This window comes from Oxyura jamaicensis, chromosome 4, assembly GCF_011077185.1.
Source record: "Oxyura jamaicensis isolate SHBP4307 breed ruddy duck chromosome 4, BPBGC_Ojam_1.0, whole genome shotgun sequence".
In the NCBI taxonomy this organism is placed as follows: domain Eukaryota; kingdom Metazoa; phylum Chordata; class Aves; order Anseriformes; family Anatidae; genus Oxyura; species Oxyura jamaicensis.
In genome coordinates this window covers 37,385,466-37,400,653 of record NC_048896.1, presented here as the reverse complement: position 1 = coordinate 37,400,653, position 15,188 = coordinate 37,385,466, and the positions used below count along the sequence as shown (strand labels likewise).

The 15,188-nt window shown below is 39.9% G+C and overlaps 2 protein-coding genes across 6 annotated transcripts in view; one reads left to right on the top strand and one right to left on the bottom strand.

Moving 5' to 3' along the window:
- The window catches only part of C4H4orf47 (chromosome 4 C4orf47 homolog), an 88,281-nt gene that overhangs the window by 28,454 nt on the left and 44,639 nt on the right, over positions 1–15,188 (bottom strand). The gene's annotated exons all lie outside the window — the stretch shown is intronic.
- Positions 7,521–15,188, top strand: part of PDLIM3 (PDZ and LIM domain 3) — a 23,164-nt gene continuing 15,496 nt past the window's right edge. For all 4 annotated transcript variants that reach the window (XM_035324258.1, XM_035324256.1, XM_035324257.1 and 1 more), the window contains exons 1-3: positions 7,521–7,703; positions 12,121–12,272; positions 13,978–14,062. In XM_035324258.1, coding sequence (XP_035180149.1) covers positions 7,611–7,703; positions 12,121–12,272; positions 13,978–14,062 — 330 coding nt within the window. In that variant the 5' untranslated portion in view covers positions 7,521–7,610. The remainder of the gene's footprint in view (positions 7,704–12,120; positions 12,273–13,977; positions 14,063–15,188) is intronic.

The following is a 15,188-nucleotide window of genomic DNA, read 5'->3' as shown; positions in this document are numbered from 1 at the left end:
ACCCCAAAGAGCTGTATTGTTGTCCTTACGTATGAGCTCATCGTTTATTTGTGTACAAAGTCTCATCTCTTGGGAGACCACAGACATATCAAAACTGGGAGAAAATTCAGAAGAAAATCAGGAGCCCCATACAGGATGGGCAGTTCTGCTTCCTGCCTTGCTTCTCTTTTCTATAAAGGCACTCTGTAGCTTGCAGCAGAATTTTTCAACCTGTTATTTACCATGGAGGCCATTCTTAATGTCTGAGGTAGGAAAATACTTTTAAAAAAATTATTTCTTTTTTTTTTTTGGTCATTTCCTATCTGATTTAAAGATCATCTAGACCAAGGCTGTAGCTAATGAATGAAGTACAAATCGCAATCACACAGACACAGGCATTTTCTTGTTTACCAAGAAATTGCTGGTCTTTCCTTGACACTTCAGTTCTCGTCTTTTTCCCGATATAAACTTTTACCAACAAAAATAAATCAGAAGGGGGAAAACATACACAGGCTTGTTTCCACAGGGAGAAGACACACAAACACACTTAGACACATGCACTTGATCTTCATGGAAGCTGGCAGAAACCTCACCACTCTAAGGTTTCTCTTATCCAGTAAGAACTAAAAGAAATATTTTATTAATCCCTTCGAAAAGTGTTTTTTTCTTAGAGAAAACTGTTATCACCTCATGCCTGAGGGATTTCTCTAGTCAACACAAATTATACTATAGATCTGTTCCTACTCTTGAACCTTGCAAAATTGTCTAGAATTTTTGTCCTGGGAAGGGCTGCAGATCAGTCAGCTCCTTCTCAAGTAGCAGCACAGGCAATATCCACACAAATATTCCTCTTCCTATAATTTGCTTTTTAATCTTGTTTAGTTAAGAAGTAGATGAGGGGTAATTCTGTCGGGCCTGTAGTTGCTCTTCTTTAAAGACCACACTTTTAAAATTACAGCATATATTCCTAAACGTTAGCCTAGCAGGGACATAGCACAGCATCCGGTGCCCAATTTAGACTCTGCATACAGTAGGTCACATACCATGACTGACACTAGGATAACAAGGACAAAATGCATGTCCCCCCAAAAAAGGAAAATGAGAAGATGCAACACCTTAGTAAGATGTACCCAGCAGGAGCTGACTGGGTAATATCTGAAGCACTGGCAGAAAACAGCCACTGAGGATCTACAACTAATGCTATTTCACAAACTAACAAACTACAGCTTAACATACCCTGCCCCCAAAGAGCTAACGTTCCCTCTATCACTTCTGTTGACTGTTCCCCTTCCTTTCATCACCTTACTTCCCTCAGAAAGACAGCCACCTTGCCTTCTCTGTGCTGCCAACGCTTGGCTTGTGTCACGTACGGCAGCATGAGACATACAGTTAGCTACCCCTGGCATCCTGTTAAACTGACTTCGGCCTACATGAAGGCACCCCTCCAATTGTCAGCCCATGCACACCCCAAAAAAAAACATCACCACAGCCAACACTCCTCAGTCTTTGTCCTCTCAAGACGTTTGGGGTGAAGAAACTACCCGGACTACTGCAAAAGGTCCCCAAAAAGCACTCCCATCTACTTCTACGAGGGCCACAAGCAAGGCCCCAACACCTGGCTGTTAGCAGTGTACGGGACAACTGGAAGTCAACGTGCACGCTGCCACGTGCATGCCTCCCTGGGGCCACTACCAGAGAGGAGCCCAACTGAAGGGATCGCCACCAGCCGTCAGGAACAGTCTAGTAGTAACTCGCATTTTACCCCTATGGTTTAGAAAGATCATGAGGGATACCCTATGCCATCCCTTTAATGAGTATGATAAGCTTCCCTCTGGAAAAATTAAGGAGGTCAGAGTTATCATGGGGGGGAGAGGGGGGGGATGGAGAAAATCAAATGATCTTTCTACTCCAACAATCACAGAAATCGGACTATTTTAGAAATAAAAAGTGAGTCTTTTTATTAAAGGTAGTACTGAGTCTCTTAAAAAAATTATGTTATGGTTCTCATAGATACATGTCATTACACACCTAATGAAGTATTTCAACTCTTTGCCCAAATGTAGCCCTATAATAAGAACCACAAACAAGATTTCATAAATCTAACAATTTTTATGTGCTATTTGTTCAGGCTATGCTTAACGGCAAACACATCAGATAGTTGTTTAACAGCTACTTTATGGTGTTTAAGAAAAGCTATACATCTAAGAGTCAGCATGAAGCATACTGGACTGATCTGCTGCACTGGCACACAGCCCTGCTAACTTCTTTCCAACTTCACTCTTCTGGAATGAGCTCTTTCAGTTCCCAGTGCCAAAATAGGCTTATCTTTAACCCAAGTAAGGGCTCAGCTTGCCAAATTTGAAGGTGACGTTTGATGCTAGCTATTAAAGGGAGCAGAACCATTGATGACTGAATGAGCCAAAAGGAAAAAAACAACTCCCTTCTCACAGTCGCCCTGCAGTCCCAGTCCTTAGGATTCTCCCCCAGAACTTCTGCTAGCTGTCAGCACAGAAGGACAAACCCTGTTCCATACACAACATCCTCACAGAAAACATTTAGCTCTCATAAAAGTAACGAAGCATGAAATTGGAGAAGTGCAGTAATTAGGCATGAAAATTGAGAAGTGTTTTGCAACTTACTTTTTGGCCAGGAATCAGTTATGATACGAGCTGACATTACATCAGGCTCACAAAGAAAGCAATAAAGGACAAGAAATTTCTTCTCAAGTCATAACAGAGCCATGAGAGAATGATGAAAAAAGTCTTAAAATGAGAGGACAGTTGAGCCAAATCTCTGTTTCACAGTAACCACAAAGCTAGGGGTAAGGGAGGATCTGCAGCAATGCCCTTCTCCACCTCACGTGGGTTTCCCAGCTAACGCCTGGAAGAAGGGTACGGTACCAGAGTCCCACTCCTCCTCTCTGCCAGGGGTGTGAGGAAAATAACAGAGATTCTTTTCGTACCAGCTAGGAAAATGAAAGAGTATTTCTCCTTTGCCACGGAAAATGAAGGGCACTGCTAGTGTACTAGACATCCACCGATCAAAAGCTGGTAACAGAAATTTCATTGGGATTCAAGCTATTAACTATCCCTGCTCCCTACGAGGCACTTAGAAATAACTCCAAACTGTACATGAACGGTTTGGGAAATCATTTAAAAATAACTAGCATTTATTATAAGTAGATTTCCTATGTACGCATGTGTTTCAAAATAGAAGTCAGGCCGTGCAGTAGGGAACTTTCTGGCCTTTCACCCCTGCAGAGCCAGTCTGAGTGCAGACTGTTCCACCTGGGCAAGGGAGTTTTTAAGCTCCACTTAGTTTCCTAGGCTGTTCCTGTCTAAACTTCACAAAAAGAGGTTCAGTTTGGTACACGTTACAGACAGAGACTAAGCTCTGAGATAGGACAGGAGGTTTAGCAGACTTCTGGCTTAAAATGCAGAGCCAGAGGAGTTTGTTCATTTCTGCTTCTAACAGGGTATATTCTGGCTCTGCAGCCTGCAATAGAGCATTCTGTGATTTTACAGCAGGATGAATCAGCCTCAAACATTTGGTATTTTTTATTACTAAAGAGAAATGAAATGCTATTTATAATTTGTTTGTCAACACACACTGTGGTGATTAGTCAGGAAAAGACTTCCTTCCATCGAGGCAGGGATGCGCTGGTAGAGAAAAGGGAAGCTGACACCCAATATTCTGACATCAAAACTGGTGAGGTGGCATAGCATGTAACAATGAGTTTGCACATCTTGCTACTATTCTGATGCCTAATTTGTGACCCCACTCCACAGATCTCCAAGAATTGAGTGATAGGAGTAACATCAACACAGCTGGGATTCTTTTTTCTGGTTCAGTAAAAATAATTAGATATGGAGTTGCACACTTTTAGATTGCATTGAGTAGAAATATAACATTTGGCACAAATATCAAGTGAAGTGCTAATCTACAGACAGCAAAAGTCTGCTTCAAATGTTATGGTTAGTCACAGTATGAAGCAATCAGTGAAGGCTACTCTATGCATAAATTCATGGCACAGCCATGAAATTCAGAAGATGTGTATTTGCAGGTAAGCAAAGCCGTAACAGCTATGATCTTATACTATAATGAAACAAGAAGTAGTATTAAAACAGTTTTCTTACATGGAAGCTTTAACAGCATAATAAAATAAAACTAAAAATATGTCACTACTATGTATTTACAAAAATCCATTTTCATAGCTAGAACTGTTATGAAAGCCAAAATAATGAGCAGAGTTATGCCTGGGTATGTTGTTTGAAATGTGTACTGTCATTAACCTGGGGGGATTCATCTTACTCGATTTCATATGATTTCATTATAATGAACTTTTAATTTCAAGATTTGCTTATTTAAAAGCTGCTCAATATTTTTAGCAAAGCCTGTGCCCCAACAATATTCTTCTGGGTAAGATGCTTTAAACCCAACAGAGGGGAAGAAAATAGCCTTTATTTCGCTTCTAGGATATACGTCTAATAAGCAGAAAAAAGGTTTTTGCTTCAACCCAGCTCAGCTGATCATCCTGGTCCAGTGTGAAAAAAAAATAAAAATAAAAATAAAATAAAAACACACAGAAGACCTTTAGAGAGATAAAAATGTATACACATTCTGTAAATGGGTGACTGGCTTTCTTAAAAGCAGCCACTGAAAGGAAACTAGGAAACAGCCCTATGCCACACCTATCAATCAATATAATATTGCCTTTTGAGAGAGAGAGAATTATAGGAAAAAGAGAGTGCACAGGCTTAAAGCTGAACCAGTGACATATCAATAAAACAGGATCTAGCAGTTGCCGTCTGGAACAGCAGCACCTTGGAGAGCAAGCCACTCTTCCATTGAACAAGGTAGGGAAAAAAAATAAAATCTTTAAGCCATAGCTCAGCGTCATCTGGGCATATATCTTCCACTGCAGTTAAGAGCAATTACCTGCCTAGTAAAAGGTTACACCTGCCCTCCACCTGCACGTATCTATTAAGTTTGGAAGGGGTGCAAAAGCAGATCTCAGTATAGCGAGGAGACAAGAACAAACCTGATGGACACTTAAGCCGTCTGAAGCTGTTTTCACCAACTAACAACTGTCCCCAGATGATCAGATAACCACCCCATAGTTACTTCACCAGCAGTCAGAGCACTGAGCAGGATTTAAATGGGATTTATGAAATAACGAAAATAAAGTAAGCTTAATTATTAAGATCTAACCCAATAACTTACTATCAGGAATTTGGAAGACATCTCAAATGAACCAGTTGTTATACAAGTATCTAGTTTCTGGCACTGGAAACCGAGAGTCTGAATATGGGTTTAATCTGATACAGAAATTTTTACATTTCTTGTTCCTTTTCTATCAAAGAGGACTGCAGGATTCATTATTTGAGGTCACCAGTACTCAAGAAAAATGAAAAGGCAAATTGCACAAGAAGGAACTCTTAAAATAAGTACATCTAATATGCTATACATTCCCAGCTACAAACTGAGACATTATAGGATTCACTAGGAAAAGAAGGGGTGAGGGGGAAGGTACCAAGCATTAGAGTGTTTTCACTCAACACCAGTATCGGAGAGGAAGGAAAAAGAAACTGAAGTACTAAATAGCAATAAATTCTGACACTGAGCGCATAATGAAACCTGGCAGGATGAACCGTGGAAGCAGAGCATTGGCATATTGAAGGCACATATTGAAAACTGTCAGAACATATCAGAGTATATTCACTGATCGCAAGCAATGAGAGTTTTTTTCAAAACTTCAAAACATAGAAAATGTTTTAGCCACCAAGATTGATATGTCCCTGAACCAAATACCTGCCTTGCTCTGTTTCTTTAAATGTGCCTATGTTCCTTAACATAAGCTGACCTCTCTCCCAAGCTCATGGCAGCTGTCAAGCCACAAGCTCTTTCTGATATGGGTCTGTTCTCTCAGTTGCTGTTTTTTTGAGTCAGGTACTGCCATTTCTCTTGTTCCACTCACGGTTCAAAATATTTCAAAGGCCTTTCATATTGTTAGCGCATATTCTGGACAAGAACACAATACAAACCCTCACAACGTACGCTCCTATCTACTAGCAAGCCACGAATAAAGGGCAAATACCACAGAAGAAAATTCCAAGGCTAACTTTCATAGTCCTCAGGGAACAAAACAAAAACAAAAAAAACCACCACACACTCAAGATATGAAGATATCTTACTGAGAAGGACTTTCACTATATAGATGTTATCAGTAGACACAGATTAAGGACATTCAGCAAGTCAGAGGAGTAAGGGATGGAAGCCAATTTTATACTGACGTATACAGATAAACACATTACTCATAACATAAATTATATGAAAGAATAAAATACAGATTGATGCCTATCTCACTTACTACTCTCTTGTCCATCAGACTCCCCTCTATGCAGGCTACAGGTAGTAGGAAAGGCAAATGCACAGAATGAACCAAAGGAGGTAAATCCTCTGCCATATGAAACAACAGCCATAAAAATAAATCTTTCCTCAAGTGTAGAAAACATTACATGTTACACCAAACACATATTCTCCTCAGTTTTTATTCTTTCCAAGCTCTCTCACTGACTTATTATTGACTCATTCATGGGAAAGGAGAAAGAAAAAAGCAGCTCTGCCTGATTAGAGCTGTAGATAGTGACCTTAGAGGCCAAACTTCAAGAGATGCTTGAGAACATTATACATGCACAATTAACTTTGGTAATAGCACACACAAGTGGAAAACTGTAACAGCGTGATAAGAAAGTGAGTGAACACAGACACCATCACTGCAGAACTCCCCCTCTCATTTGGAGCAATATAAAAGGGGTACAGAAGTCAGAATAAAGCTGAATGAGCTGACGCAAGAAAACCAAAAAGAGCACAGAGTGTTTATTACTAACACCAACAACCAGCAGAAGGTGTCTGGAATTATCTTACAAAACACTAAGATTTCTATGAAAAGCAGAGGCGTCATCAACTAACACGGCATTTCTCTCCCTCAGAATGAAAAACATGCATGACATCGGTCCAGATTTTTTCAAGCCACTCGAGTTAGCGCATGCCGTGCTCTCAAGTAACTGCGGCTGAACCACTCAAGGGCTGGAGGGACGGTGCAGTGAGCTATTGCGTTACAAGTAAGACAAGTTGTAAAACAACAGCTCGAGGGGGAGACCTCCTTGTATTTGTTTACACAAAGCAGAATCACACAGAGAGAGCAGCGTGCTGCACAGCTGAAGAGAGCACCAGCCCTGTACAAGTGGGAAGAGTGCTGCCTTAAGGAGCCCGAAGCTTGCATCCTGAAGCTGGCTGACTTCAGGGCCGAGGGGGACGCTGAAGCAGCGGATGAAGCTGATGAACTTGTAAACTTTCCAGCGCTCGGGCTTTATTTGTCCGAGCCTGATACTCCCCTCTGTGGGTGGAGAAGCCGAGGGGCTGGCTGACGTCACCCGAGGAGCAGGGATAAAGCCCGGCGCCCGCAGCTGTGGGGTGACCACCAGCTCCTGCAGCTGTGGGGTGACCACCAGCTCCCGCAGACACGCGGGGTCGGCTGCCCCGTCCAGCAGGTGCCCTGCCAGCAGCACCCACCTCCCCACACACCTACAGGAAAAAGGAGGGGGAGAGCCCCGGGACACCCGTCCACCATGCCCCAGAACGTTGTTCTCCAAGGACCAGCACCCTGGGGATTCAGGCTCTCGGGAGGAATAGACTTTAACCAACCCTTGATCATAACCAGGGTATGTACCTTTCCATTTCCTCGCTGTTTATTGCATTTTCTAGCTGTTGCAGATGTTTGCCCTTTAGTTTTCCTCGATCTCAAAGATGCAGAGGAAGCTGTGAGCAGATGAGCAATGAGTTGCTCGTTCTGAGGAGAGCTAGCTGAAAACAAAGTGCTTTATCTGTCTTTCTAGGATTGCTTTATCGGTCTAAAAGAGATTAAGTGCCTTTTCTACTCATGCCTCAAAAATTAAAATCAAGTGCCTCGGCAGCAGGAAAACTCTGGCATCGTTTCCCCGGGCAGTGAGATGAAAAAATAAGTTCTGAGCCTCCTGGAGGCCAGAGCCCAGCTCTACCATTTTCACAGCCGTCCTGTGCACTTGCTGGGGGAGAAGGTGCTGGGCAGCAGCTCCTCGTGTCTGCAAGCTTGTATGTCGCGTGCTTTGTGCCAACTTCACAAGATTGATCTGACCCTCATTTAATTAGAGTAAAGCCTGCATGTTGCCAGGGAAGGCAACAGCACCTGTTTTTATGTGCAAAAGTTTTCGCTTCCATGAATGTTTTATCAGTGAATTATCCAAAGTTATCTAATCCTGAATATGCAGGAGAGAGTTCTTCGGTGCTTTCTGCCATATTTAGTAACAGAAAATTTCTATTACACACACACGCGCGCGACTAAAGGGCAGCAAGAGCCTGAGCCTTCATTTTTCCCATGGATTTTGAACTATTAATTGCAATTTAAGAAACTAAATACTTGATGAATGGAGCATGTAAAAGTCTACGTGCAACACAAAGATCAGAATTATTATTTTCCCTGTATTCTTGCTGCTTTTCAGTACCTAACACACCAAGTGCATGTTGCACGAGCCTCCAGATCACCCATGCCTCCCCCCCCCCCCCCCCCCCCCCCCCCCCCCCCCCCCCCCCAAAGCCCTGCACTATGACTCAATATATACACTATGTCTGGTATTAAATAAACGTCAAGAGCCTTGAAGGATGGATACCGCTGGTGATGCCTTGCAGTAAATATGCTTCTAAACAGGAGTCTTTAGAAAGTTTAAGCACGAACCCTTCACATATTATACCATTAAAAGTTAGTTTCACTTAAACACTCCAGATGCATACAAGTATTAAAAAAATTCTTATTTTAAAAGTAAGTAAAAGAGAATGATATTACTTGACTTTATGTAACTTCAGAACAAATATTCATCAGACGTAGCACAACCTTTAGACAAACAGAAGACAAAAAAAAAAGAAACAATGAATAATAAAAAAAAAAAAGAAAAAGAAAATCTCTGGATGTTTTGGGGCCTTCGTTGCCTTTTATGGGCCTCTAAAAGAAAAATAGTTTCCATTATCTCTAATGAAAAATATTTTAGCAGTGTCTGGTTTGTATTTTCCCTGTGTTTAGATTAAGTACAATGAAGTTTAAAACTGTGGTAACAAAGGACATTACTATAAATGTAGCTTTCTAAAGAATAAATGATTTTACAATTGACTCATACCTACCAAATGCCTCACAAGACATAAGCCACTGGCTTCTAGCAAATTATCTCAATGCTCAAAAATCACATTATAAGCAGAGCTATGAAATTATATATATATATATATATATATATATATATATATATATATATATAAAATGAGAGAGGATATGTTAGGTTTAGCTCAAGTTCAAAAAATGGTAGATTTGTTTCATATTAATGTATTTGCTATCACAGTATACATTTAGAAGAATCCTTATAAGTATTTATGCTGTAGCTCTTAAGAGCTGGTGAATATTTTGCAGGATTCAAACACCCTGCTCTTTACAGCCTAGATTTTCCTTTCATATAAGGTATCACCAGCCGTCCATTCACATTTGGTTTAACTGTTCTGACAAGAAATATTATTAGCCATTAAAAAAAATAAATAGAAATCGTTTTCAAATATTTTGAGAAAAATAACAGGACAGCTGTAAGTTTGGTTGGCTATGGCCCCTGTTCAACAAAAGGAAGCTTTTACCAGGACTTGTCTGAGAGACAGACAACACAAGAGATCATCTTACACCTGTCTAAAGAACAGATGTCATCTCAAAAATTCATTTGCAATTTCCCAAGCAAGGCAATTGTCTTGACTGTTTCAAGCAAATGCAAAAACCACAGATCCCGATCACTGGGAGGGAAGGAGACCAGGAAGGGACTAAAAATAGATGCATTCAGTTAGATTCTACTAGGGTCAAAAAAATCAAGCAACTAACTAATCAGGAAAACTTTTCTTAAAATCCTTGGGACTTCACGTAGATGCAAATAAATTAGGTAAGGGAAACTGAACAAACCCCAGTCTTAATAAAACTGACTAATTTCAGCCCGTGCTGAACAGAAGATTTGGGGTTAGGCATTTAGAGGAACGCCATCCTAGACTTTAAGTAATATTGAATAGAGTTACAGAAAATTAAAACTTGTACAGGTTGGAAGGAATGGTAAAATATCAACTCTATATTTAAATTCTATCTTACTATAAACATTTAGAGATCACAGTGGAAGTGTTTATATAAACTCAGTTTTATATTTAGCCTCTGTCTGCAGACATTCATACCTCTTCAGAAAACACAGAGCTTGAAATATTTATGAAGGTGTGTCATGACAGGTTTCATAAGTCTATTAAACAGATGATGAGAGTTTTTCTTCGAAGTATCATAACAGACATTGCCCTGCATGGGGTTAAATAGTTATGTCCAACAACATCAGGATGATCAACACATATCCTTGTATTTATCCAAATTGGAGTTACCTGGGATACAGGAGCAACAGATGTGCCATACAGACACGTCCTGAAGAGCAAGGCTAACATTTTCAGAAAGCACCAGGAGGATCTACTTCACGAAGCAGGGAGTGGCAAGCAACACACCCTGTGGTCATAATACAGTTCTAAGAAGCCACAATCTGCATTTCATACATCATGAATAAATTCCTTAAGAAACGGCATCACCCGCATTACTGAGGTACCCACAATATCAATATCACACCGTGATCTTGCAAGGAACAGCCTGGTCCCTTCCTATCAAATGCAACTCCACAGCACTTCTTCTATTTAGAATATTAGTCTGGCTGCTAATGCTCTGTCATGTTGTGGAACTGTCCCGCACTTTGTCATCCCGTGCATATCCACAACATGCTAGGCAAAGTCAGGAGCCATCCCAGGTTACAGGGAGAAGCATAATCACGCTTCACCCATTATTTATTACTACCATTATGTATGTAATCTCAATGTGGTTTAAGCTAAAAGCTGTTGAAGTTTTAAAAACAGTTCAAGAAGCAGTCAGACCCGCTGAACAAAGATGGACAGCTGGAAAGGGTACAGAATGACTCTGGCTGATTTCTGCCCTTGTTTCAATACTAACACAGTACAATGCATACCAGAAAGAATATTTCTGTTAATTTCTATGCTGACAGTTAGTAATGTCACCTCCAAGGCAACAAGTCTACGCAGTTCACCGTAGCTGGGGTTCTGAACATCCTGGAGGCATGTGGGGGGCTTACTTTCTTCCTCTGTTGGAAGACGGGAAACATCAGAACCAAAGAACATCTCCATAGGTTGCAAATGGCCTGCACAATGGTTATTTTAAAACAGAACTGTTCCACTTCAATTATTTTAACCATGATGTAGAAGATGATCAGAAATACCAAGAAATCAAACAAACAAAAAAAAAAAGTAGGGCTTTGTCTCTGAATGTCACTGATGTTGGCACGTTTCCCTGAGGTATGAACTGCACCACACAGATCACCTTGAAGGATCGGGGCCACTGCTACTCAGGTGCAGCAGAACTTAAAGTTCAGCACTTTAAGGAGTTCAGGATCTGGATTAGATGTGAATAAATATATGTTTTTGGTATGATGAGCATATTTATGAGGAGAGGCCAAGCCAGCAGGAAATACAGTAACTACTGTAAATTATCCTTAAACATGGTAGGACCACAAATGGTTTTGTGTGTTGCCCAGTCAATGGCAGGTCACACACCTGAGCATTAAGTAGCACAATTGTCAAACAGCGTGCTATTCCACTATTGCCCAAAGTTGGGAGAACTGAACTGCTTTTGTCAAGCCAATTACACGATGGCAGCTGAGACAGAAAATTCAAGGACAAGCTAAAGCAATTACACAAATTAGAGTGGAAATTATTTAACACAGAAGCGTGAAGACAATTTTCATCTACTTTGAAGTTATGATGAGTACAGCATTTAAGTGGTGAGCTGACAGTGGAACTACAGAGGGAACAGCAGAATTAAAAATACAGTTTTTTTTGTTGTTGTTGTTTTTTTTTGTGAGCAATCATACAGTTGTTTACACACCCATCCCCAACGCAACGGGCAATAGGGAAGCATGGTGACATTTGTTTTTCTCTCAGTTTTTAAGGTATGTATGCAACTTAAGTAAGCAGTCACAATTTGTTTTTCAGATTACACCTGGAAGCAAGGCTTCGGCTGCCAACCTGTGCCCTGGTGATGTTATTGTGGCTATTGATGGCCTGAGCACAGAGAACATGACACACAATGATGCCCAGGAGAGAATTAAAGCAGCGGCACACCAGCTATGCTTGAGAATAGAGAGGTATGTGTGCACATCTGCTTGCTCCTGATAGGAGATGCTGCCCAACCAGCTGATTAACACAGTGTAACTATCATATAGCCTAACTAGGTAAAAGGGCTTTAAGAATTCCACAAAACCTTTAAAATTACAGCCTACCTCACCAGCTCCAGACCAGGCCAGATTCCCTAGAGCACACCCTCAGGCACAGGAGCAGCTTCCCTCAGGCTACACACCACCTTCACGGAGCTACAAACCGACCACTTACTGCCTCCCCTGATGTCACAAAGCCTATGTTTGATGTCGGGAAACTGATAATACGTTACATTCTTAGGAAATTAGGAGCTGGAAAGTGCCACAACAGAGCCCTTGGGTAGTTGTCACTTGTTTAGTTACTGCTCAGCTCTGACACTGCCCCAGCTCCAGGTGCTGATCATTGCCTCCCGTCCTCAAGCACAGGCAAAGCTGCTAGCATATCTTCCCAGTTATGGAAGGCAACGTCACAGCACGCTTTCACAAGGAGGAGCAAATAAGGGAGGGCTAAAGCATTCCTTTATGGTCACAATACATAAATTTTAAATAAATAAATAAGTTCCAAGCAATGTGAGAACAATAGAAGAAGAAAAAAAAACTCTCTTACCTGAAATGCAGGAGTCCAGAAACTTTTTGCAGTCATTTCTGTCTACTAAAGCTACCAAGAGCAACAACCTGCATCTTCACATCTCTTGAGTGTGCTCAGCCTTTAAACAGAATCACCTGGTGTACTTTCCCAGCTGTCTCCAAGAACCAGCCGGCTCAGACCAACCTGATGCCCTCCAGGAGGCCCAGCACTTTGTTACAGCCGACCACAATAAGCCTTTCCAAATAAAGGAGTATTTTTCTTGGAAGGAGAATTGTCTAGTTACTAGAGCTTAGACCCTGAATCAAAAATTCCTATGCTTAATGTCAGATTGATATACTGTTACAATCCGTTACGGATTATTATATGCCAGTTAGCAAGTATTTAAAAATATGCAAAGTGTAATTGCTCATATGAAATACGTGCATATTTAAGAATATATTGAATATTTGGATTCATATAACAAACTACTAAGTACGCACAAGATTAATTTTTAAGAATAATATTACAGCATTTCAAAATCAGCTACCAAATTTCCTTTTGTCAGTGAAGACAGAACTGTAGCAGTTATTTGCATGTTTGCTGTCTCTGCTTCAGCAACTGAAAGAATCACAGCTTTTATTTACAATTGTATGTATACTTTGCAAACCAAGACTGCGATCCTCCTGCACTGAAAAATTAGCCCTTATGTGGATACTGTGGTCATGAAGGGGAAGGAAGGAAGGAAGAAAGGAAGAAACTGATGTTGCTGAGGTTTAGGAAAATTACTAATATATAAACTTATTTGTGAGAAATACTAACTTATCAACCACTAAGAAAAACATAACTGTATAAAGCTTGGTCTGTCCTGGTCATAAAGGGACTAATTTGTCTTTGCGTTTCAGTAACTATTAAATTATTTCCCATTGTTCATAGCACTTTTTTATTTTAAAATAGATATTTTTTTATACAGTTTATGTATGGTACACTACAAACTGTTAAGGTATTTTTATGTCAAAATACTAACAAAGCATAGAACAAACTATACATTTCCACACTGCACTGTCTTTTACATGGAAATATACAAATATATAGGAATTCAAGTTAATTTCTGCCTTTCTTTCTCTCTAGGAAAGAGACTAAATTATGGTCCCCACAAATTTCAGAAGATGGCAAAGCACATCCTTTCAAGATAAATTTGGAAGCTGAACCACAGGTATGAATTCTTAAAATTTACCTAACCATTTTCATTTATCTTTTACACTCTAAATGATCTCAGTCATGGTTATTAAAATTCTTTGAACACCACTTCATCCGTTATCTGCCAGTTTAAGCTAATATGAACCATGACAGGCAATACGTATCTTTTTGTATAATGTATCATCTATATATTATATATGTATGATTTTATCTGACTGGATGTTTTAGATTTTCAGCTGCAACTGAAAAATTTTTTTACCAATTTACAATACATTCCCATTTTTTTTAAAAAACTGCACACATCATCATAGTTCTACTACAGAAAAAAAAAAAAAAAATTATTCTGACACTGTTTAAGATGCTTTAACTCCTTTAGAGACTTCATCATATGAGTTCAGGACTAAATGTCAAATACCAAAGTAATGTGCCCATCACGTCAGAAAAAATCTTTTTGATGTAACAGGCACATAAACAGGGAGATTTTTTTAATGTTGTCTCTTTACTTCTGTATACACACCACAGAACTGAAAGTTACAAAACTATACAAAACCCACTCACTGATCAATAAGCAAACTGTTCACCACTTATAACAGCAAAAGCAATTCCAATCCATCTAAATCCTCCTCTCTCTTCAAACTCACACCCAGTCCCTTGTGAGGATGTGTGAGCAGAAGTCCCGATGTTTTTAATCGTTAATTAGTTAGCTGTTGTCTACAGCTTGTGCTTTATTTCTTTGTCATTCCTCCTTTTACTTACATGAACATTTGCTGTAGTCTCAAGAGGGCAAGAGAAAAGAGTTGCAGGCCAGGATCAAAGCAAGTATGTCAAGTGTTTATTTTGTGCTGTCCCAGAAAAATAAAATAAAAATAATAAAAAATAATAAAAAAACAAGAGCAGATTCCATTTGAACAAATTCTACATAAAAAATGCTTCCACCAGTTCTGTTTTCACAGTTGCACTCCCAAATATGAATATGGCATTTCAGTGTTCCAGTTCTCTCTCTTCTTTGCAAATTGAAACCTTTGTGTTAAGTGATACAGCAAAGTTTATCCACCCTCTTCAGCAGTAAGAGGCAGTGTAACAAAGGAACAAAACAGCTATTTTAAGAGCTTTTTTTTTTTTTTTTTTTTTTTTTTTTTTTT